This window comes from Coturnix japonica, chromosome 10 (assembly GCF_054131305.1).
Source record: "Coturnix japonica strain WE chromosome 10, WE-NBRP24, whole genome shotgun sequence".
NCBI lineage: Eukaryota > Metazoa > Chordata > Aves > Galliformes > Phasianidae > Coturnix > Coturnix japonica.
Window position 1 is genome coordinate 6,686,768 of NC_140672.1, and position 25,266 is coordinate 6,712,033.

Below are 25,266 nucleotides of genomic sequence, written 5' to 3' on the forward strand. Positions count from 1 at the left end.
GGCCAGTCCAGGGGTGGGTAAAAGATCTAACACACATCTCTATGATGGGGGTGGCCCAATCACAAGCAGTGGTGCGCTCAGTTGTTCTGCTTGCCTGCTCCTCAAGGAGTTAGGAGAAATCTGTGCCTGTTGCGTGTTCGAGTGCATGCGCAATGCCATGTGGAGGGCTTATCACAATAAAGATTGGCGGATTTGCTGCGTAGACCGGTCAGAACTCAGATCTGCGTTGTGCATCCTGCGGCACCTAACGCCCAACAATGGCAGTTCCGTGTATTGGCCAGCAGGTGGCAGCAGAGACCACGGAAAGAACGTCTGCGGGACAGACCCTGGGGATCCGTTCTCTTTTGATTATAGGGGAAGAACACAAAGATGGAAGAGGAGGGAAGGGGAAAAAAAAAAAAGAAAAAAAGAAAAAACCAAACCACAGCAAACAAATAAAAACTTCTCCAAACGTAGCAAACGTGAATGTCTGTCAATAAATAAATGAGTAATTGAATTGATTTCTGTTTCCACTCTCCCCCGCCCCCCTCAACTTCCGAGATGAAAAAACACCTGGTATCAATTGGACAAATGCACACAGTGAAGCCAGGGATGGTCTGAAACGCAAAGCAGCTGAGCAGCTTTTAGAATAAAACAGAGTAGTAACAACTTCTGTACCTACATTCACCACTCTGAGATCCTGTCTGGGTCTCCCAAGGCTTGTAAATAACCACTGGGTCGGTTCTGATGTCGCGTGATTTGTTGTCAGTTCTCTCATGGTTCTCCGGTCAGTTCTCCGGTGCCAGGATCTGCCACAGGGCATTCTGACCACGGGCATCATGTTTCTACGCTGCCGCCTGCATTTAACAGGCAATGGGACTGCCCAGCATGTGCAAGGCAGCACCTCTTTCACACCACCAGAATGTTTAAGGCTGTTGGGATTGTTGTTAGCGTCCCATTAACACTGAGGCTAGAGATACCCTTAGGATTGACATTACTATTAGCATTACTTTGATGGTGCCCTATCTGGGTCATTTTCAGGGGATGTCAGGAGTAAGGCATAGTGTCAGGAGAAAAAGAACAGACTCTGTTAGTTTATAAATGTGATAATAGAGAGAGTTCATTGGAAAAAATACAACTCTTAAATAATACAAAGCATGCTTCTGATTGGATGCAGGCATCATCTGGGCTCTGATTAATATTACTTTTAAGGTAAAGATTATTGTTACCATAATGATTTTTTTTTTTTTTGGATTATGATCAGGGTTAAGGTTCCTTTTGCTACAAACTTCTAGCATCATTTTTGTTGTTACATTTGCAATTAGGGACGATTTTAGAATCAGGGCAAGGTTTAGGATTAGAGTTACATTGCGGGTTAATGCTGTTATCTTTACAGCTCCTGTGAGGGTTGGGGTCTGGGTCAGGTGTTTAAAAAATGAAATGAGAAAAGCATAAAAAAAATATATTGAAAGCTTCAGATTTCCTTAATCTTTGTGGGAATCACAGAATCACAGAATTACCCGGGTTGGAAGGGACCTCAAGGATCATGTAGTTCCAACCCCCCTGCCTATCAGGGCCACCAAACATACAAAGGAATCATATAATGTGCAACTCAGATCTAACTCTTCGTGCAGTGACTGCCTGTAAATTTGCTAGAGCCTAATATAATATGGCCTTGTGCTTTCCGCTAACTCACCTTCATTTCATTTTCATTTAATTTGCTTGGTAGTCAGATTTTGGTGTGTGGATATTTTAAAACAATCTAACTGACATTGGCAAAAAATTAAAAATAAATAAATAAATGCACGACAGCATCAATTGTATCAATTTTTATAGATAAGATACAGAAGAGCTGTTTCCCTTAGTTTTCTGTGCCTCTTTACTTTCTTACCCTCTCCCCTTGTGTGAGAAACTCTCAAAGTCAAAGATTTCTAGTTAGGCAAAGATGGCAGCGATAGCAGCAGTGCTTATTCATTATTGCAATACTGCGCGCACATCCCCTGTTGGCAAGGGAGAAACTGCACACCAGTCAGTGAAATCAATTCTGTTCTATGCCCTAAACCCAATGCAGGTGATGCTCTCATGGCTCTCATTGGTTGAGCATCTCAGGCTCACAGACTCCTCGAGACTGTTGCTAGGATTCATTTCCATATAAGGTCAATTACCAACCTCTTGTTTTTAGGTTTGCCTTGTACTTTTCTGCGGACAGAGAAGGGCAATGTTTCCAAAAGTCAGTACATTCATTCTGTCCTGTGCTGGGCTCTACCCACCCTGTGTATTTATCTTGTGCTTGTCTCAATTCTCCCCATGTCAGAATGCCCCCAGTCTGAACTTAACTCTATTCAGCAACTTTCTTGGTAGAAAAACTACTTATACAGCTGTTTTACAAGAGGGTTATACATTCAGTTAGGGCCTACACTATGTACTGAAAATACTGGAAACTTCCACTGCAAAAACACAATCTACCTCTCCCATCTGTGCAGCCTTGCAGACCCAGAGCACGCCAGGTTATTTCTGCTTTCATAGCATTTGCATGCTGTAGGGTGAGCACAAGGTTCTGCTGCTTGATTCTTCTGCAAGAGCTGCCTACCGGCAAATGGTTGCAGGGATGGAGGATGTGACCGAAAGCATTTGTCTCCACAAGAGCAGAGTTACATTCAGTGCAGAGTGTGAGAGTCAGGTTGGTGTGGAAAAGCACTGACACGCTGGGGATGATGCAGTGCTCACATGTCTAACACTCACAGACATTACTGTCAGAAGGATGGTGCTGTGTTGTGCTTCTACCTTTGGCAGCCCCTGGAGAAATGCTGTGGCACACAGAACACCTTTGTATTGCACTGACTGCTGCCATGCAGCATGGATTTAACACACCAAATCCAGAGGAGCATGACTGCATCTAACTGCCCTGAGAAAAACTACTGTAGCTGAAGAGATGAGGAGGCAGCTGCTCATCTGCAGAACAAGCAGTACTGCCAGACATTGGGCCAGGTGAGCACCTCCTGCTGCAGCGTGATGATGACAGGGCTGGAGATGATCTGCAAAGCCAGCTTAAAAGTGGGAGACGTGAGTCAACATGGCAGGAGGACAGAGGTGTTAGGGAGCAGCCAAGGCATCAAAGAGTATCAAAAGGCTTTGAAAGGTATCACAAAGTGACAGCCAGGAAGACTGGGATTATCATGAGCAGCAACCTGGATGCTAGAGATTATTTGCTCCCATACAAAATGGTAGAGATCTTGCTGAAGACATCCCAAAGCCAGGCAAAATGGGAACCCAGAGCTCTGCCTGCACGAACCCCACAGCCATAGCATTGCAAGCTGAGCTGCCTTGCTGTTTTTGCATTCATCCCAATCCCTGTGATTGAAGACTCAGAATGCAGTCAAGGCGATGACTGTGCATGAGAGTGACTTTATTCAATAAAAGACAGGAGGGCTTGAGAGGTCAGGGGGGAAGATGGGACTCCTCTTGTCAAGATGAGAGTGGCTCAGAGCTGGTGCTGCTGCCTGGTGCCTGGGACTGGCAGCCTGACTCTAAGTCCCCATCTAAGATGCTCAGCTTCACCTCACTGATGCTGACCTGCTCCTGCATGGTGGTGCTGCTGTTGGGGCACTTGGGCTGTGCTTGGGATGGGCAGCACTGCAAAGGCGCTGGGTCACAATCCAGGCAGGTGACTGCTGTGTCTGGCAGGCTCAGGTCAGGAGCTTCAGCAGAGCCAGGAGATATGAGAGCATGAACGTGGATGAGCCCCTTGTGTCCATCACTGTTACCATGTGGAAGGCTGTCATCCGAATTTCAGCGATTCGTGCTTAATAAGAACTCTCCATTTATGGAAACACACTGCACATCACTACTTGGTTTGGATCTCTGGGGTTGACAAGGGCTCGAATCACCTAGGAAGGCATAGAAACACAAGGGTTAGTGTCAAACATTTGCAAGTTGAATCATGAAAGGTTGTTGATATTTGGTAATAGAGTGGCGGCAGGAAGAAGCAAATAGGCTTCAAGCAACAGAGCCACTGTCTTGAAAGTGATCCTCATGCAGGTCCAGCTCGTGTGTTGTTTCACTGTAATCCGCTTCTTTGGGTCTACCTAGTGGGCAGCAACACTCGAGCTGTTACTGATATCATTGAAAAGAACTGGAGACAATTGTTCTATTCCTAAGAGCTTCAAGGTGCCTAGAAGCACAAATAGAAACCAGCAGTATTTCATCACTTCACCAAAAGGAAGGTCAAACACCTGAGCTGTGAAGAGCAGTTACAGAACCTATGCATAAGATCACACCAGACATACTTTGTTCTAACAACAGTTATGGCACATAGTCCATTTCCTTCAATATTCCCAAAATGAAATGATGTGGAGCATTACAGGGAAAGAAACACTGCACACAGACACTATGACCCTGATTATACTCAAGCAGCAGACTTAAAACAAGTCAGAGTTTTAGATTCCAGGATATTTCAGGACCTATCATGTGTGAAATTCAGTTACACAACAGTGCCTAGGTGCCTGCGTTTCAAGCAACTTTCAGATCACAGCCATGTAAAATAAAAACAAATTCAGTGCAGAAATAGCAATCCTGTACCTTAATACTCATGAGATTATCCATTTTTTACAGCACTCTGACTAAGTTCTAAAACTTGCTCATCCCAGTTCACTTCAACAAGTTCCACCAGTTCAAGCAACGCAGTTCTGAGATCCTATGTATGTTATGCAGATAGAATTGAACAGTGCAGAAATAATCTCTGACAGCTTTAAGAGCTCCGTTCTGCTTACAAACTCTCAGTCCAAAATTATTCGCAGTTTTAAGGAAATGAACACCTGAAGCAGTTGGATCATCTGCCATTTGCCGCATTCTGCTTCTTGGCATCATGATTAGCACAAAGGGTTTTCTGCTGTCCTGCAGAGATGGACGAAGTCCTGCTTACAAATGGACCAAGTTCCAGTGTACAGCAGAGATTTTACCAGACTAACAAACCACGTCATTCAATTCATTTGCTCAGGTTGTTATGCACTCAGAAAGGAAACAGAACTAACTGTTGAATTCTGAAGGTAATCTGTGGGGTCCTGTAGAGAGTGTTTTTTACAGCTAGTTAGCTGAGAAGGGTCGTAAACACGGTGCGGTTAATCAAGCAGCCATAACACCTGCAAGGACAGTGAGAACATCAGTATGCCTTATGATGGTGAGAAACTAGCCATGGTTCTGGGAACTCAGCAAGGGAGTATCTTTCAGTTGATAACAACAAGCTGTTAAGATACTCGGGGATGGTATGTAATTGGGAACCAATGATGAGCTCCACTTTTGCAATATGTATGAGCTAATTATCCGTATTATAAAGGTACACGCAGCCAAGGAATAAACGAGATTCACTGATCATGTCAATGACAGGTGTGGTCGTCTGCTTTTCTCCCGCCGTTCTGCAACATCGTTGCTGTTTAGTGTCACTGGGTTCGTTAAACTGCTGTTCATTCTCAGATCGTTGGTTTTTTTCATTTTTTCCCTCCTAGACCCACTCGCAATCTTACTTCCCTTCCCCTCTCAGCCGCGCCGCGCCGCGCTGTTAGAGAGGGGAGGTTCTTTGTTCCTTCTCTCCCTGGGTTTGTTCCCACTGTCACCGAGTGAGCTCTAGAGAGAACTCCGTGACACAAACTCATTGCAAAGTCTAAGCTAGAAGAAGCGTCACCTCAGTGTATCCCAGAAAAAGAACAGCGTTGAGATTTTAATTGGTTTGGTTTTTTGTTTTATTGGGGGTGGGTTGTTTTTTGTTGGTTTTTTAGGGTTTTTTTTTTTTTTTTTTGTCTTTTTTTGGGGGGGGAGGGGGGTTGGGGGGGGGAGGGGTGTAGGGGTGCGAGGGGAAGGGAGAGGGAGGGGACAGTTGTTTGGTTGTTTTTAATATACAATAAAGTTATGCAGTTCTGCTGTCAGTCGCCTCAGAGAGTTCCCGAAGGAGCTCAACCACGTTCTGCTCAACATCGAGTTGTTCCATTGAGTGGAGCAGTGGTAGTCTTGCAGATGGAGCAATGCAGGAATTCTGACAGGATCTCCAGGTGTATCCAGTTCATCATCTGAAAGCTCCGCAACCAAATTGGAAGGGACCAGTCCTCTTGTGCCATCTGTCAGCTCTCCCTGAAACCAGCCATTCTCACCCACATCTCCAAAGACATTACGTTTTGTCCGGCAGTCAGAGGCAGCTCGTTTTCTGGGTCCTCATTAGGACCCTCAACAGGAATGTAGCTGTGTCGAGCTAAGAATCTTCAAACTGCTGGTGATACCTGTCCTGGAGTATGCAGGATGAAGGACAAAAGCTCTGCTCTCACATTCAGGGCCATCCTCTGACAGAAGGCAGCACTCAGGACTGTTCCCAAGGATCTCTTTCATGACTTTGAGTTCAAGCTCCTGGTTTTCCAGATGACCTTGAAGACTTCGGGCCTCTTCAATGGCAGAATGGAACGGACTGGAGCTATTACGGAGATTCTTGTTTGACTGGGTCAGAGTCTGTCTCGTTGCCTTCCCCAGCTCCATCTGCTGCTTCTGCTGCTCTCTTTTCCCTCTTGCGTGCTCTGTGAGAATGAGTTTCAGAAAGCACTACTCACTGACAGGAAATAAGGGGAAACTTGAAAGACTTTGCAACCTAAGTCCTGGCAGTGTACTGCCAGCGGCTGATTTGGCCATCCAGGATCCTGGCACCACAAATGCTTCATTGCCAAATGCAGCAATAAGGTGTTCTGGGGAAAGGCCAACTCACAGGTAGTTTTTGAGCACCCATATCACAGTACCAACAGCCAGCACCAGCGCAGGCAGCAGCATCACTGAGACCGTCATCGGAATGCGGCGCTTCCGCACAGATGTGTGAGCAGCAGCCTCTGTGCTTTTGCCTGTGTTCATCCCTGGAAGAAATGAGACAATGTCCCACGTTACCTTCAGCTGCGCTACAGATAATCTCTCAGTGTGCTTCATGGACCCAAGAGGTCATTTTGTCAGTGGGTGCCTCCGTCTCTGGTGCCGAAGCACCGGAGGACAAGAAGGATTGCTTCCACCTCTCGTTGGGTACGGAGAGGCTGCACAGGCACTACCCGTGTCCTCCTCTGGGCTGAGAGCTGTGGCTGTACTCTGGGGTCTGGGCTTGGTCTGTGGGGAGAGCTACAGAGCAGAATCCCTCACGCTTTTCCCGGCATGTGTGTCCTGAGCTCCCCCTGTGGGACGCCCCCCAGGCTGAAGGTCAGGCTTCAGCCAGCACAGGGCACAGCCAGAGCCAGCCCAGGGGAGAAACACTCCTGCAGGCTCCTACCACACAAGACCCTGCTCATCACCGTCAGGTGGCTTCGTTCCAAAAGGGCAAACTCTGCGATCTGGGAGCGGTGGGAACTGAGCAGGGTCACAGAGGTCTGCAAGTACCTTCCCTGGCACATTGCTGGAACAACTCTCCACACCCCACGAAGGCCAGCCATTTTCAGAGAGCCACCCCTGGCTTCTTTTACATGTGCTCTATGCTCACACGCTCAGGTCTGGCTGCTGACCTGGTGTGCAAGAGCTGGCAGCAAGAGCCTGCAGGCACGCAGTGACTCTGGTTCGTGACACCGTATGATCATAGGACAGAAATTACCTGGCATGCCGGTTGGTGCTGCCTGCATTCCTCTGTCCGGGACGGGCAGTGTGGGATATCCACCTTCCTGCAGTGCATCTGGGACTGGCAGTGTGGGATATCCACCTTCCTGGAGTGCGTCCCGCTCACTTTGTTGGTCCGTTCCTTTAGAAAGAAAGCAGGGCAGTAGGATTGGGATGTCACGTGCCCTCATCGAAAACTGAGCTTCTCCAATCCCGAGCTCAGGTAAAGTCCAGGCCCCCCCCCAAGTACACTGTGAGCCCCTCTGTTACCCAAGGGCATTTGGGCCCTCCCAGCTATTGGACAATGCTGACTCCCTCACACCTCTTGAGAAATCAGCTCCTGTGCAAGGCCCTCACATACTGTGCTGTCACCAGCCCGTCACAGCCAGGTAGCTGCAGGCTGAAATCCAAGATCTAACACACAGTCCAAGCCTTCAGAATTAGCATCTCCACCTCATTTCCAGCATTAGCAAAGGCAGCCAACCCTGCTTAGGACGCTCCTCCTGCCTTGAACTTGCTCAGCTGCACGGAGGGCTTTGGATGAACAGAAGCACAGCGCTTGCCACTTTGCCACTTGCTGCCATCTGGGTGCCAATGACTGCACAAAGCAGCTCTGACAAGTAATGGTTGTGCTGGGGGAGCAGCTGCCTCTGGGTCTTGGCTGGATGCAGACCATCTGGCAGCAGACCAGCTCTGGTGCTTGACAGCACCTGCAAGGTGATACATGGAACACGGCTGCAGCACGGCTCTGACCCATCCCTTCCTGCTGTGCAGGCTACAGCCTGCCCACACCTGTATATCACACCTCAGCTTCCCAGGTCCCACAGTGAACAGACTGAAGTATACCCACCACGCTCTGCCTTCTCCATTTCCTTCAGCAGTCGCTTCAGGAGACGGGATGAGCCCTGAGAGTATTTTCCTCGATTGGATTCATCCTCTTCTCTTTCCGGACCTTAACAGAATGTATGAAGTTAAATATCATGTGCATGAAGATCTGAAGATCAGCGGCGAGTCAGCCAAGTCAGTGAAGACAGAGTACTCACTGCTGGGATTCCAGCTGGGCTCCAGCACAGGAGGAAACCGATGACCGGGCAAGGCCCACACTGGGGGCACTTCTGCAACCAAAGACCCATGAAAAGTTTTAGTCACACACTACAGCATCAACTGAGTAGCAGAGCATACAGGGGACAGGGCCTGCAGACACAAGAGTGATCAGACACAGGTGAGGAGAGCTTCCGGCACATGTGGGGGCCTCCTTTTCCCTGAGTGACCTGTAGGGTCTGGCGGTGGTTGGGGAATGCCACAGCCCAAATACAAAGGTCTGGGCTCCCTCAGCTGCAGAGGGGCAGCGGTAACCTTCCCACTGAAATGTTGCAGCTCTCCGAGAGAAAAAATACTCATGGCTCATCTGTGCAAACCCTTCCGGGCACAAACAGGCTTGGAAGACCTGGAGAGGATCTCCAGTAAAATTGCACCCAGGTAAACCATGAGAGCATGAACGTTTCAGCCTCCAAGGAAACAGACACAACTTACCCCTGGGTTGTCCCCCAGGCACAGGCATGAAGTCCGGATCCAAAGGAGCATCCGGAAAGGGAGCACGAAGCTCATCATCTAGAATCAAGAACAGATGAGAGAAGTTCCCACTATATGCACTATATGGTGTGATCTCCTTCTCCCTCAGTAACTGGATGTGGAGAATAACTCAGGTCATGATTTCCAAAGTTGCAGGGTGGACGGGATGACCCGTAGGCTGGCACCTGGCAGCGTATCTCCGGGCCACGTGCCACATCTCTCACAGATTACGTGGAAGAAGATGCCCATCACCCCCTACCCAGCAACACCCCCATGGAAGGCAGGCCCCAGGCAAGTGTACTACAGGGCCGTGGGGACACAGCCTGACTTCTTGCTCCCAGCGCTGCTCAGTTTGGGTCCCATCTCTACCCACTCACCTGCTCCCCGTGCTCGCCACGGAGCAGCACAGCTCTCCTGGAAACTCATGGCCACCAATAGGAGGAAGAGGACAAGGCGGGCAGGGTCCATGGCCGCCCCCACACTTGCACCACGCTTCCAACACCACCGCTGCAGCCACAGTGAGTGTCGCACTGAGCCAAGCCTGCAGCCAGGCCTTGTGAGCTCATGACGCAGCTCAGCACAGTCATAGGATGGGGCATTGTGACCTCACATCTCTGTGATTCCGGGTGGTGGCTCCCCGCAGGCTGCTGCTCTTGTGATGCACTGCACCAGGGCTGTGTGGGGCTGGTGCTTACATCATAGAAATGCAGAATCATAGAATGGCTTGGCTTGCAAGGGACAGTGAAGAACTCAGAACCCCAGCCCCACTGCCTCGGGCAGAGATGCCACCCACAGAGTCTTGCTGCCCAGAGCTCCATCCAGCCTGGCCTTGAACACCTCCAGGGATGGAGCATCCACAACTTTGCTTGGCAAACTTTTGCAGAGCTTCAACAACCCCAAGAAGGCATTATTTCCAGCCTGGTGCAACACCTCAGGCCACAGGGGTAGTGACGCAATATGCACAGGTTATCCACGCGTGTGAAACGTGCTGCAATTAAGCAAGCCAAGCGGATAAATCCTCTCCAGTGTGGAGGATGATGGCTGAAATACAAACACGGAGAAGCTGACCTTCCCACAGACCCGCCAAGTCAAGTGTCACGTGCTTACATTTTTGTTGATAGATCTGCAGTTTCATCTTTTTTTGATGGCTAAGGAAATCCCCTTTCCTGCACCAAGTGTATTTTCCACGTGTAACGTGCTTCCAAGTCTGATTTTAGTAGCAGATATTGAAGGCTTGCTAGTTGGCACCTCCCATCCCCAAAGTCCCAGTGAACTCACCCACTGCTGGCAACTGGATGCTTGGTGGCGAGAGAACCATCACCTATAGGATCCCACCTGGGTTTCCAGAAACTATTGCACCTTTGGATACATGGCGATAAATACTGTGTCCATACAACACCCTCATTGAATCAGAGCCTGCCACCTTCCCTACAACCAGGCAAAGGGCACAAAGGAAGCTGAACTGCTGAACCAGGCACATGGGGCTTATGTGTTTGCATCAAAAGACAAAATACCAAGCAGAGAGAGTGGGAATCAGATGTTGTTTCTGAAGCAGAATTAAGATTAAAAAAATTGATTTCACAGTCTGACATCAACCCTCCTCCACCCCTCCCATTCCCCCCCCAGCGCACCCCTCCCTTCCTTCCCTCTTTGTTTAACAAAGACTTTGAATAAAATCATCATATAAATACTACAATTGCTGGCCTGGGATTATTATCACCTCTTTCGGGTTCCTGGACAGGAGAGGTGCACCCCACTGATTTCAGCAGTCCTGCCTGGGTGGTGAGGTGACTTCACAGAATCACAGAATCACAGAATCACAGAATTGTAGGGGTTGGAAGGGACCTCTAGAGATCATCGAGTCCATCCCCCCTGCCAAAGCAGGCTCCCTACACCATGTTGCACAGCTCGGCGTCCAGGTGGGTCTTAAATATCTCCAGAGAAGGAGACTCCACCACCTCCCTGGGCAGCCTGTTCCAGTGCTCCGTCACCCTCACTGTAAAGAAGTTCTTGTACACATTCGTGTGGAACTTCCTATGCTGTACTTTCATCTCATTACCCCTAGTCCTATCCCCACGCACTACTGAAAAGAGACCAGCCTCACCACTATGGCTCCCACAACTCAAATATTTATAGACCTGGATCAAGTCCCCTCTCAGCCTTCTTTTTTCAAGGCTAAACAGACCCAGTTCCCTAAGTCTCTCCTCATAGGGGAGATGCTCCAGGCCCTTCACCATCTTAGTGGCCCTCCGCTGGACTCTTTCCAAGAGATCCCTGTCTTTTTTGTACTGGGGAGCCCAGAACTGGACACAATATTCCAGATGAGGCCTCACCAGGGCAGAGTAGAGGGGGAGGATCACCTCCTTCGACCTGCTGGACACGCTCTTTTTAATGCACCCCAGGATGCCATTGGCTTTTTTGGCTACAAGGGCACACTGCTGGCTCATGGTTAATCTGTCGTCCACCAGGACGCCCAGGTCCCTCTCAGCAGAGCTCCTCTCCAGCAGCTCTTCCCCCAGCCTGTACCGGTGCATGCAGTTATTTCTACCCAGGTGCAAGACTCTACACTTGCTTTTGTTAAACCTCATCCGGTTTCTTACTGCCCAGCTCTCCAGCCTGTCCAAGTCTCGCTGAATGGCAGCACAGCCTTCAGGTGCATCAGCCAATCCTCCCAACTTCGTGTCATCAGCAAACTTGCTGAGGGTGGTCACTATCCCCTCATCAAGGTCGTTGATGAAGATGTTGAACAAGACCGGACCCAGCACAGACCCCTGGGGGATGCCGCTAGTTACAGGCCTCAAGCCAGACACCGCACCGCCAACGACAACCCTCTGCGCTCTGCCAGTCAGCCAGTTCTCGACCCACTTCACTGTCCGCTCATCTATCCCATACTTCCTCAGCTTTGTTATAAGGATGTCATGGGGGACAGTATCAAAAGCCTTACTGAAATCAAGGTAGACTACATCTACCGCCCCGCCCCCTGTCCACCCAGCTAGTGACATCTTCATAAAAGGCCACCAGGTTGGTCGAGCATGACCTCCCCTTGGTGAACCTATGCTGAGGACTGCTGATAACCTCCTTATCACCCAGTTGTCTGGAGATGGCATCCAGAACAAGCTGTTCAATCACCTTCCCTGGGACAGAGGTGAGGCTGACCGGCCTATAATTACCCGGGTCTTCCTTCTTGCCCTTTTTGAAGACTGGACTGACACTGGCCGTCCTCCAGTCTTCAGGCACCTCCCCAGTTCTCCAAGACCTCTGATAGATTACAGAGAGCGGCTCAGCAACGACCTCCGCCAGCTCTCTCAGCACCCGCGGATGCACCCCATCAGGTCCCATGGATTTATGGACCTTAATGTTTCCTAGGCACTCACAGACCACCTCTTCCCCGACTAAAGGGAAATCTCCCATTCCCCGGACTCTCTCATCAACCTCCAGGGTCTGGGATTGCTGAGGGAGAGTCCTTTCACTAAAGACAGCAGCAGATGATCCTGCAGGGTAAAAGCCCACAAAAGGCAAACCACAATTAGTATCGAGACCCTGTTGCTTTTGTTGTAGAAAATACCGCGGTTTAAATGTGATAATGATCCAGATTAGAGAAACAATAGGGTTGTGTTACCTCCGCTTTAACATGTTAACTTTACGAAATTTGTTTTTGAACCATTGCTCCCCCTCCTCGTGTGTGTAGGAACATAAGGGAAAGAGATACCTAAGAAAATCTCTTAGGATGTATATTGGCATATCAGAGGGATATTGCTGGGGAACCGGGAGGGACTCTAAGCAAGAACACCCTCATCAAATGATGTAATCATTGGTGGTTAGTATATAAGTTGGAGGACGGGTTAAAATGATCCCAAAACCAGGAAAAAGGATAGGGAAAAGATGTTTAAATATTGTGTTAGATATGGCCTAGAGATCCACTACAGGGAAAATCAATATTTGGCCAAAATATGGATCTGATGAAGGTTGGGTTTGTCAGATCTCGAATTTATATGTAAAGAACAAAACCCCTTTTCAAAGGAGGAATCAGAATATGCTGCCTGTTGGATACAAGAAATCAGCCTGTTATTAGTAAAAAGAAAAAGGCCCGGACCAGGAAGGAGAGGAATTAGAAAAAGGAACTAATCAATGGGACCCTCCCGAGAATCTCCCCCCCATATAACCCCAATGTAGCACAAAGGGAGACAGGCGCTGCCCCAGTAAGAGGAAATGGTAAAGGACACAGGGACATTTCACAGAAAAGAGGGGCATGCTGGGCTCAGGAGAGAATTAAAACAATGTAAAAGGGACATAAAAATTTCTCCTTTCCCAGACACTAGCTGTACCAGCACCTCAGTGTACCCCTTATGGGAGGTCCCATTGGGACAAGGACAAATATGCTATGTAAACTCCCCACTCACTAGTGGAGAAATTAGAAATTTTAAGAAGGAAATGAAATCTTTAATTGAAGATTCTATAAGAGTAGCAGAACAATTAGACCAATTTCTGGGGCTTTCAAAACTTTGGTCCCATCAGGACCCCCTGGTAAATATAAAAGTGGGACCTGAGGGGGAAGAAGTTGTGGTTTTAGTTGATACTGGGACAGCTCGTTCATCACTGGCCCGTAAGGTGTCAGGACTCAAATTAACAAATGAGGCCTTAAAGATAACAGGGGTAGAGAGAACCGGGATGACAGTACCACTTTTTGAGAATACTGTATTAAAACTAGGGGATAAAGATGAAATTGGGAATCAAGAAAAACATGAAATAAGGCCATAAAGATAAGGGTGGAACAGCCCAAGGAACTGAATGATATGGATTGCTAAGGGAAAGTTATATGGTATTAAGGGTGTTTGTGGAAACTGAAAAATTGTACTGTTTGATCTGTGGGTTTTGAAGGGAATGGGACAAACTGCTTTGATGGTTTAAGAAAGTGTAATTGCTATTGGTATACAGAAGTATAATTGAGGGTGTGTCAAAGTGTAACTGAAGGTACAAATAGTGAAATTGTGTACAAAGGAAAAAGGGTTAAAGAGAAAGTGAGTTTATGTGTGCTGGTATGAGAGCAACCCCCTGTATTGTTTCCCCCCCCCTTGCAAGAACTCTTGGAGTGAGAGAGAGCCGGGTACAGAGACTGTTGCTGTAAGCAGCAAAGGGGGGAGGTGGGGAGGAGGGGGCAATGGAAGTGAGAATAGCCTTCATGTGCAGAGATGTAGGAAACCTGAAATCCCTGTGTTAGCACTGGACACCTGGAGAGAAGGATGTGAAACTGAAATAGGATGTTAGTAGTTTTTGTAATGATGAGAGTTTGGAAAGTGAGAAAGTTTGGGACAGACACAGGCTGGAGGAGTAAGGACTGGCAAGGTATAACAGGGATGTCAGGACTGAAAAGAGGTGAACGATATGAAAACAAAACAAAACTGATTGACAAACAGATAGTAAGGGAATTGGTGATAATAACAGCTGTTACTGTTGTGGTGCCAGAATAGGGCCGTAGGACCCAGAGATCCCCTCAGGGAGAGGTGGGGGGAGTGGGGGCTTGAAGTGCCCAGGGAGGGCTCCGCCCCACTGAAAGGAAAGCAGTGTGCAAACTGCAACGGGAAATTGCATCTAGGGAAGCAGGATAAAGAGATTTATTTTCTGGTGGATATGGGTGCTTCTTACTACTCATAGATGGTTTTGTAACAGTAATAGAAGCTACTGCCCAACAAGAAAAGGTTTACGGTTTTTTTTTGGATTAATTAAAGATAAACTAAGTAGGAATACAGAAATTCTTGTACCTGCCAGGTTGCTCTGGCAAGAAATTTAATAAAACTGGAGCTAAGGGTCCAACAATATTGACTGTTTAAAAACTGTAAGTCTGACATTAGCACAAATGGGGAAAAACAATGTTGTACCCCAGGAGTCACAGCAATATCAAACATGATGCACTTAGGGGTGTGGGCATCAGGGCCAAACATGAAGCCCTGAATAGAAGTTAAAAGCAAGAGATTGCCCAGTCAGGGTAAAGTGGTACCCTATAAGGATACATAACTGTAGAAGGATAGAAGACTTTCTGGAGTTTGGACTCCAATTTTGCAAAAATTTTTGATAGCAAGTGCTGTAGTTTGGTACAACACTTGAAGGCAAGTAATAGAATTGTTGAATGCATACACTCAGTGGTGGCAAATCCATGCACTTTATTAACCCAGTTAAGGAATGAATAGGTGGAGTTTACCTTCTGGATTTGAAGGATGTTTCTTCTGCCTGCTTTCTGTATCACGGCTTTACAAGTCGGTGTGCAGGTTTGGAGGAGCTCTCCCCCTTGCACCCGGCGCTGCGCAACGCTGGAATAAACATACCTGCTTTACAACCCATCTCTGGATTATAGAGTTTGATTCCGCAAGTCAGCTAAACATTTGTGGTTGGTTTTTCTTTTCCCTAAACAAAGCAACCTGTTTTCTGCACTTGCTGTGCCTTACGAAAATGCACAGAAATTAGGCAAGCCTGAGACTCACCAAACACCACATGTGACATTTTGTAAAAGGTCAGTTTTGCAGCAGAGAACCACATATAATTATACCAAATGTGCAACTACTTTTCCCATGCAGCAGCAGGCAGCAATGAGGCTGTTCTCATAATAAAAATACCATTTGAAAAGTAGTGTAATTAAGTGTATATCATGATGTACCCAGTAGCAAACGAGAGCTCTATTAACAGCTTCTGGAACAAGTAGATCACTCCCATCCCCTGCAATGACTTTGCCTCCAATATCACATGGCTGATAAATTGCAGTCTTCTGGATATGAAATATTTGCAAGTAATTTGCAAACTGCAGCTAATCAGAACCGTCTTCCATATTGTCACCAACCACTTCAGGCAGCATTGTTCCATTTTGACATCTGGCTATGAGGCATTCATGCACGGCATTCACATACATGGGTCAATAAATAGGAGGGAGGGTGATTTCAAGTACTTATGCTTCCATCAGTTTCTTCTGTGTACCTGTGCAGTAGCTGCCCATCTCACCTGGTAGGTACAAATGCTGTTTTCTACTCCAGGTCAATAAAAGCCTCCATGTTGACATCCACATGCAGATTTGTCCAGCTAACACCATGGAGAAAAGCTTCTAAAAGTCAGTTCAAGTTTTTAATGAGATTGCTGAGCATAAAACCACATGATTCCCATGATTTTTCACAGATTGTTTTCTGCAAACCTGGATCTCACAAGCCTACAAGCAAGGAGAAAGCTTATCGGCACAGCAACAAATAGTACGATTGTGGGTTTTTTTAAATACAATCAGTATATTGTTCTATCACCAGCTGCTTTTAAGGCAATTCACTCCCATCAAACTCTCAAATATTCACCCAAGTCGGCTTTCATCCATGTTTTTACCTCCTGAGCAATTGAATCTATAGGAACTATTGGACTTGGAGACAACACAAGGACATACTGCCAGCTGAGAACCTTTCAGCTAATTCATCCAACAGCATCTAAAGGTTCGAAGCTCACTGAGGGGGAGAACAGTATTTGGGATATTAGAATTCCCCCCAAATGTATTGGGTTTATTTTTCTAAGTTTATTAATTTAAAGCTGAATTTGCACAAGTGAGGGAAAGCACCTTTCTTCCACACTGAGGAATTGGCACCATCTTCTCTCCAAAGAAAATTCTTTAAAAAGGCCCAAAAATTAAGTATACATAAATATTAATGTGTATTCATGCTCTTCTCTCTGCCAGAGTTCTGCTAAGTACACCAGTCACGTGAAAAAAGCAAGCCAGGCCATCCTGAACAAGTACAGTTATTACTGCACAATGGGTAAATAGCAATCAGTCCTAGAGATACTGTTCCTATACAGGGGAGGCAAGACAAAAATAAATAAACCCTTAACTACAATAAAATCCAAACCCAGTTTAAGAAAGCTTGTATTTATTTCAGCCTCAATGGAGTCAGTTTGAAACTGTCAGAGAGACACTGTACACCTATATACAAATTTAAGAACACAACGGAGTAACTGTTACTGTTTATTAACAACCAGTTTTAATACTACGATAAAAGTATGTCCTGAGAAAGGGGAACAAACACGCTTCTTCAAGGTTTTTTAGCTGTTCTGGATCTCAGCCGTCGCTTGATGATCAGATGATCACTTTCCTTCTTTTGTTCCTCAGATTCCTGAAGAAAACATTTCAAAAGTTACTCATCTTTTCACACAAGACTGACAAGCTCTTCTTGACCCACGCAAACATATTTCTTCCCCTAAATGGATTTCAGAATGGAATTTGCTTATTATATTTTATTCAGAAAACTATGGGATACCGAGATCATTTTAATGCAGCTTAATCACAAGGAACAAATATGGAGAATGTACAAAATCCTGTTTATCTTAAAAAAGCACACACATCTGAGGAAAGCCTGAAGGCAGCTTTCATTTTGAAATACTTGTTTTCAAAAGAGTATTATAATACTTGTTTTGTGAAACATGAAGCGTTCAGAAAACATTTTTAGCCTCAATCCCTGTAGCTATGACTTGCCCAGAATTTCAGTTCTCGGTTCAGTTCCATGTTCTCAGAACTACAGTGAGAGAAGAAATTGTCTCATCTTCTTCATCCTCTAACAAAAAAAAATAACATTTTTTCTGCCCCTATCATTCGTCAAATCATCAAAAAATTCAGAGGGATATTACAGTATGGGCAAATGATCACTATGCTGAACAGAAAAAGGACTCTAATATAATTAAAAGATGCAGTTCCAACAGAGCAAGAATGTTCTTAGCACAATAGCTGCCGACAGAGTCATGAAACTGGCACATCAGATACTTTGCAAGTTGGCTTAGACAGGAGATCATAGTTTAAGCATACCTAAAAAGCTGTCTAAGTTGTGCTCTAGAAAAGCGTGTAGTAGAATAATCCCACTCCGACACACTGAAATTATCTATGATTCCAAATTAGAAGACATCTCCGTGATTGCTACATCACCTACTTGGTAAACTGTAAGCCAGCCAAACACAGAGATCTTTGAGGACAAACTAAAACAGAATAGCAGGAATACCAACAAGAATGACTTGGTAGAATAAAGAAATACCTCAGTACTTTCAACCTCCTCCTGGAAATAGATGAAACCTCCAGTCTGTTTGGACTCCTTAGTAGTTTATTTTAAGCCAAGACTACAGTATAATCGCTTACCGAAGAAGCAGGTATATCTAGAGGGCCAGAAACGACAGTGGAATACAGCTTCCTTTTGGATCGTTTTGGCTTGGTCTCTCCTTCTTCGAGACTTTCAGGTTCGTTTGATTTAGGAGAACTTAGTGCTGACATCAGCTTCTTGGCTAGAAGAAATTTGTTTTGATACATAAACCAATCAACTTACTGGTTTTGTGAGTCTTTAAATCACTGAATGCAAAAAAAGCTTCGTAACAAACTTGATTTATAAATGACAGGTAAAATTTAAGTGAAAATACTCAGAAATTGTATTTGTTCATCGAGGTTCTTTATTGCTTCTATAGCTGAAACAGTTTATAGCTTCAGGTACGGCAGCTTAAAGCACGCATTAAAATGGAGTATGAAAGACAATCATGGCTCAGAAGTCGCTGGAAGTAAGAAACTTCAGCAGGAGTTAAACAACAGGCCTAACTTTCGTGCTGACAGAAGCACAAGACAGAACCAACTTTCTCTGTATACTTGTAGGTTTTCACAAATGTAATAATGAATCTCTGAAGAGACGAATAAATGCATTTACTTCATAAATCAAAGGACAACTTAACATGGCAGACAAGTCTAAGAACACATACATTAATAGCCTACAGCAGAAACAAGCCATTCTACAATGTCTAGAAAACATGGAATAAAACTTATTCTACACCAACCTTTAGAGTGTATAATAGAAGGAGAGCTTTGAATAAAATCTCCAACTTTTTGCAGTGTTTCATCCTTCTTTTTAGTCAGTCTTGAAGCATGTACTCGCTTTCTCAGGAAGTAGTCTTTTCCGGATTTCTGTTCAACAGAGATGTGAACATGTGAAACAAGAGCATTGTTTAAACTTCATTTTAGTTCAACGTTATTTTAAGTTGACATTTTGAGCTTTACTACTGACACCTCTGTTCATTATGCTGTTGATACCACAACGGTAAGTAATGTAGACAATTTTATACCCTTTAGGGAGTTGTCAAAATCTCAGCTATTTCAAGGCATACGTTTCTTAAAGTTTCTTAATAAGGCAGTAGTTTCTTTAAAAGTAGCTCCCAAGCTGTGGAGTTGTTTCTTACATAAGCTGTTCTAATTACATAAAATAAACAAACATACAAAACAGAAGACAACAGATGGGAAAAATCTACTACTCATACTCTGACCATGCCAAGGATACTGCTATCACATGTGAACATCTGTTTTTAATAACTGCCATGCATATTAATGATATGAACCTTAGTTTAATACAAGGGCTTCACTTACAAAAGCACACGATAATACACTAAAGCTTCTCTTCCCAACTATTCAGTGTGCAATATCCTTCCCTCCAAATCATTACACAGTACAGCCATTACACACTCTGGGGACAGACTGACTTGCCCTTTGGTTAGCTTATGGAATTTAATAGGAAGAGCTCATAAGCATGTAAGATTCCCATTCAGGTATACACATAAGGATAAGACACTGCTTCTTTCGTGTGACCACACAATTACAGGAAGTCCCAAGCTAGCTTCAAAACTAGAACAAAAACCAACCATTTTCTCGTCACTTGCAGAGGGTGAATTAAAAGCCATGACAGATTTTGTATTTTTCGTGTTCTCCCTTTTCACAAAATCCTGGGAAAATAAGACAAGTTTCAGCCATGATTCTTTTGGAAAGAACAATTGATGTCACAAAAGTGAACACTTTAAACACCTTTGCTAATAGTAGGGAAGTATTTGCTAGTGGTAACTATTCCACTGTAAATCAAATAATAAATAAGCATTCAATTATAAAAACAGGACATTAAGATATCAGTATTAGACATCTCTTGATGTCTAAAAAGCTGATTTATGTCTACAGGTTTCAAAGAAAATACACAATGGAGTTAAGAGAAATTCCCTTCTCTTAAACCATTATCACTGAGCTTGGCTATTAGTTTTGTTCATTAAAGCAGTTCATTAATTAAATTCTTCAACTACTTTACTGAGGTAGAAATAGCATTTTTTAATGCTTGTTTTTAATGCTTTTTTTAATTGTAGAAAGACAAAAAGTAGTCAGAGCCACTTTATCAGGCTCTGCTAAGAATCTGAATGGAGTATCAGCACCCAGTGTATTTCCAAGAATTAAGTTGGTTAATAAATACTTTGTTTTTAAAATATATGTAACTGCTATTTTATGAAAGTTAGCAATTAAAAACTTATATAGGAATGATTAACATCATCTGCTAACAAAACAATATCCAGAAATCCCGCAGAGGAAGAAAATAAGTTCAGTTTGCTGTGCCCGTTTCAGTGGCTCCATGGATTTTTTCCAAGTAACTTATCTAATCATGAGCCACTTCATAAGCATTAACATGAGGAGAGTTTTCAACAGCACCTGACAAAAATTCATCACACAATTGTTTCAACAGCTTTTATTCCTATCAAAGGCTATAAAAACAGGTGATCTGATCACCTTGAAAGGGATAAATAAATTAAAACTTGGGAATTGTTTAGAGAACATGAGATCTTTTCCTACTCATTCCTTATCAAAAGCAATACAATCACAACATTTTCAGATCTGAAGTTTCATACTAACCTCAGATTCATTTAATGAAGTGAGGCTCCTAGTACATCGACGTGACAAATAATTGTCTTCAGCTTTGCATCTTAATGGAATACTTTCTCCAGTTTTAGTTTTGCTTTGTTGTTTCCTAGGCTGTAAATATTTAAAAGGAGTAAAGATTAGGCTATGCATTAGACCTCCAAAATATCTCGAGTTTTCTAAAGTTACAGTGTAAAACCTCAAGCTCAGACGCCACATGAACACGTAAGCTGAAACACAGCACAAGTGTGGGAAGGTAGTAACATCTATTCATTGTGTGATCTTCAGATACACCCTACTGGGTCTCACTAACAGTCTCAGGCAGTATTCTGCCTCCAAAAGAGAGAAAGCGAGACATTATTTAGGGACAAAATCTGTAACGCTGGTCGTTTTGTCATCCATTCCCCCCATACTCTGCACGCTCACAGCTGCTATGTTAGAACACCAAAGGCTAAACCTCTGCCTAATCTTCAGCATCCACATACGAATACATGGAAATCTGCATGGAAAAGTTCCATAATGTACACAGAGAGATGGTGTTCTAGTAAATAAAATATTTTTGAGAAGATGAGAGCTCATGTTTGAGTGGAAGACAAAAAGAACCAACAAGTACTCATCACTGAATATGTAGTAAGTTGTAATAAAATATATTTTGATTCTTCTATTTTACTTATGTGCTTCAGCCTTCATCTCCCTTAAGATATAATAACCCGAGCTTTTATTTGTTCCCAAATCCTCGGTACTGTGAGAAAGTCGGCAGTTGTAGGGGAAGTTTTGCTATGAGAACATCTTTCTTCTCAGAGAAAGTGAATCCAAACATTCTCAAAACAGCACAACTCATTTAGTCTTCTGTTTAGCTTCTGAAATTCTATGCTACGGCTTAGATTGGCTATCCTGATTAAAAGCTGGATGTTGAAATAAGAAATGCAACTTCCAGAGATCATCCCCCCTCTGCTTTTTGATGCTTCCCTTAATCTCTCTCCACGTCCCCTTCTGTCTTTTCAAGCCATTGTAGATACTACCTCAGAGAAAGCAAAGAAAGTAAGAAACCTGAGACAGAACTACTGTCTGAGTATTGAACCTAGCTTGGGATCCGGAAATGCTGTGAATTATCAGAAAAAGCTACAGATGTCCAGTATGATTGTAGGATCATAAGCATCAAACTGACATCTGCTTATCTGAACTACTGAAAAAATTGAAATTTTAGTAATTAACAGAAATTCTGTTTCTGAAGAACAAAAATAAAAGCTGGTGCTTTTTTTGGTTAGTTGCACATGATGTCAATACGACAGTGTTCAAGAACAGAAGCACACCCAGAATACAAAGAGCAGGTACAGGAGTCTTACAGAATTTATGGGTAGCTAATCAGGTAGGAGGAAAGGAGAGCTGACCTTGCTTGAATCCTTTAAGGCAGATTGTCTCAGTTCTGCTATTTCTGTCTCTTTTTGTATGACATTAGAAGCCAAAGTTTTGAGCTGTTTTTCCAAAGCTTCTACTAACAGATCTCTCTCCTCACGCCACTTTTGAAGATTACGGTCCTTTTCCTCCAGCTGGGCAACAAGTCTTTCCTAAAAGAAGAACAGATGAACAGTGAACATCACCTACTACACACTGAACTGTTCTAACACTTCGGTAGTTAGCACCGTTTTACAGTCTTAGTAAATGTATGATCTATGATATATGTTGTCGGTCCTCAGCAAATTGTTTCATTTCTTTGTTGCGAAGATTCTCAGCTTCTTTTATCTGATTTAGGAGCTCTTCTTTCTCCTCCAGCCACTTTTTTCTATCAGTTTGATACTTAGTCTCACTTTCCTGTTTCAAAGAAACCAAAAATGAAATAGTGAGTCATTAAGGAATAAAAGTCTTAAAAGCCAGGTCATCATTAAATAGACTTGTTTCTGCAAGATAACAGAAACATTAGCAGTTTTTACTACAGAATATTCCCAAAGGCAGGTATTGGATAATCATTAGTTCTTTTCCATTAAAAAATAATCATTTCCAGTATTTCTTATTCAGACTGCAGAGCCTCCATAAAACATCTCTTTTTCTTTATAAATGTTCACACAAGCTTTACAGAACTTACACCAAAAGTCAGTATAAGAATAACTCTTTTAACTTAAAAACTTCTAACACTTTACGCTGCCTTGCAGCAGTTGCAGAAAAACTTGCAGCTCCTTTAGGGTTGAAAGACAAAGAAAAGCAACATAGTTTACACTGTAGGAGTAGTCTCCTTTCCTATCAAACCTACTGGCAGACATTCTCATATATAGGACAGAGCACCTGAGAAACTGCTTGGAAAAAATAAAAGTCTTTTAACCAAGGAAAATTAGTAGACCCGCAGCCCAACAAAAAAGGCTTCCTGGTGATAAAGATAGATGATGATTTCGATAGCTTATATTAGTTGCCCAAGCAACTAACAGAAAACAGTTTTGACAAATACACCGTAAGTTACAATTTGCTTTGAGTTAGTATTCCTTTCTTGCAAACAACAATTGTATAAGTATACTCTGCTTATAGCACATTGATGTGGTATAGAATGAAGCAATGAATGTTCAACTTTCCCCTCTTCTTGAAAAAGGGAATTGGCTCTGCGCATTAAAAAAATATATCATGAATAAGCCTACTCAAGGTGAAGGAGGAAAGAAGCTCAGAACCATTCCACTAACAGAGTGGATGTAACCTATTGTATACTCACTTAGAAAACTCCCACTGCCAGCCCATTACTTTTATTTAAAAAAACAAACAAACAACAACAAAAAATAACATCAGATGGGATAAGACAACTAACTGTTCAGAGGCCAGCAAAAGAAGCACTGCTCATGGCAGCATAATGTAGGGAAGGCTACACTTCCTATACTATGGGGGCATCAGTGATGCCATTCTTAACGTACCACAAAAAAGCTGCACCTGGTCCCTATTGCATGTTGCACTGCAGCTTTTACAGGAAGTTTCTGTAATCAATATAACAGTTTACTTTATCAAGTTACAACTTTGAAGTTAAGTTACCTCCAGCTCTTTTTGCAGCTTTATTAATTCTGTACTGTTTTCATTCAAATTTGCCTCATCACTTTCGTTGTTCTTTTGCTGCCAGTCACCATTGCTCTGGTATTCCAGTTCACTGTATTTGTGTTTCCATGCAATCAGTTCTACTCAATACACAAAATGAGGTTAGATAGCATATCATTTCAAATATATATTTGAAATACCACACCAATGACTTTTTACTAAAGCTGCTTCGGTTTTATCTGCTACAGACATAAAGAAATAACAGAAGCCTTTAACTACAAGAGATTTGTTGTTTACTATGGAACGTTAATGCCTAAGTAACAGTCACATGAAAATGGAAGTGGCTATCACAGTACGTCTAAACCCCTTTTGCATCCCTGCTCCCTTTCCCTGGAAAGATTACCTGAAGCTAATTTTTGGTTCTCTTCTAACTGAGCTTGAAGCATTTCATCTTGTTCAAGCTGCGTTACCTCTTGTTCTTCTAATGCCATCCACATAACTTCAATTGTTCTATCCCTTGCACACAGATCTGAAGGTTTGAAAATTTACAGATGAACTCCCTACTAGCTCCCATTATTCTCAAATCAAGATTCTCCCATGACCAAAAGCTCTTTTAAAAGAAATAGAGCATCTCCATTGAAATATTTACATACAAATATATGCAGATATGTTTCAAAATCGAAACACAGAAGACTCAAAGTCATTAGCAATGTGACAACATTTACACGGATATTCCACACACACACACACACACAAATAATGGCTGACCGTCACATAGTTGGTCATAGTCTTTGGAGATATCTTCCATCCTCTCAGTTTCCACCAGCTCCTATATTTCATGTTGAAAGAAAAGCATACACAGTAAAAACAAGCAGAATCTTTAAGACAGCCTAGAATTAATAAGCTTTTCATAAAGCATAAATAAGGACTCAAGCTGATAAAAAGAATTTATGGTAAGACATTTCAATTAACATATCATGATGTCACTCAACAAGATCAGGTTATATGCATGTATTACGTATGTATTTACTATGCAGATTATTGTATTTAAAGCAATCTGCCAGTGCTCTGTAGTGACTAATTATTTGAATATCTTTCATGGTCTACCACTAATTTCAGTTGGCCACTTTCATTTTGCTCCAATTTTTTTTTTTTTTTGACCTTTTTCCTGTTGCTTGGAAAACCTGCATCATTCATTTAATAAAAATTAAGAGCAAGTAAAATTCCTGCTTAATTTGTTGGATATAGAAGTCTTTATAATCCAGCTCATCCTTAAACTGGTTATTAATCCTTTCAAGTTCATCCATCCTGTTCCTGAGGGATTCCTCCACAGAACGCATCGTGGACACCTGTAATGTAAGCACAGCTCACGGTTCATTAAAAGACTTCTGTAATCCAACCTGGCC

At 43.6% G+C, this 25,266-nt stretch overlaps 1 protein-coding gene across 5 annotated transcripts; it reads right to left on the bottom strand.

Moving 5' to 3' along the window:
* Positions 1-18,014: 18,014 nt before the first annotated feature.
* On the bottom strand, positions 18,015-25,205 carry LOC146759184 (kinesin-like protein KIF20B). Of its 5 annotated transcripts, XR_014932406.1 has the most exons (8): positions 24,629-24,892; positions 24,264-24,389; positions 23,861-24,000; positions 22,246-22,666; positions 20,849-20,968; positions 19,825-19,905; positions 18,970-19,096; positions 18,267-18,432 (listed from the first exon to the last, which is right to left on the bottom strand). XR_014932406.1 is itself a non-coding variant. In XM_085510605.1 (7 exons), the coding sequence occupies exons 5-7, from the start codon at positions 19,861-19,863 to the stop codon at positions 18,260-18,262; spliced, it is 339 nt and encodes a 112-aa protein (XP_085366731.1). In that variant the 5' UTR covers positions 19,864-19,905; positions 20,849-20,968; positions 22,246-22,666; positions 23,861-24,000; positions 24,629-25,205; the 3' UTR covers positions 18,015-18,259. The 5 variants fall into 5 exon arrangements, 3 of the variants coding, with proteins under 3 accessions (XP_085366731.1, XP_085366732.1, XP_085366730.1); XM_085510605.1 differs by lacking the exon at positions 24,264-24,389 and having other exon boundaries at positions 18,015-18,432; positions 24,629-25,205; XM_085510606.1 differs by lacking the exon at positions 23,861-24,000 and having other exon boundaries at positions 18,015-18,432; positions 24,629-25,205.
* Between the last annotated feature and the right edge of the window lie 61 nt (positions 25,206-25,266).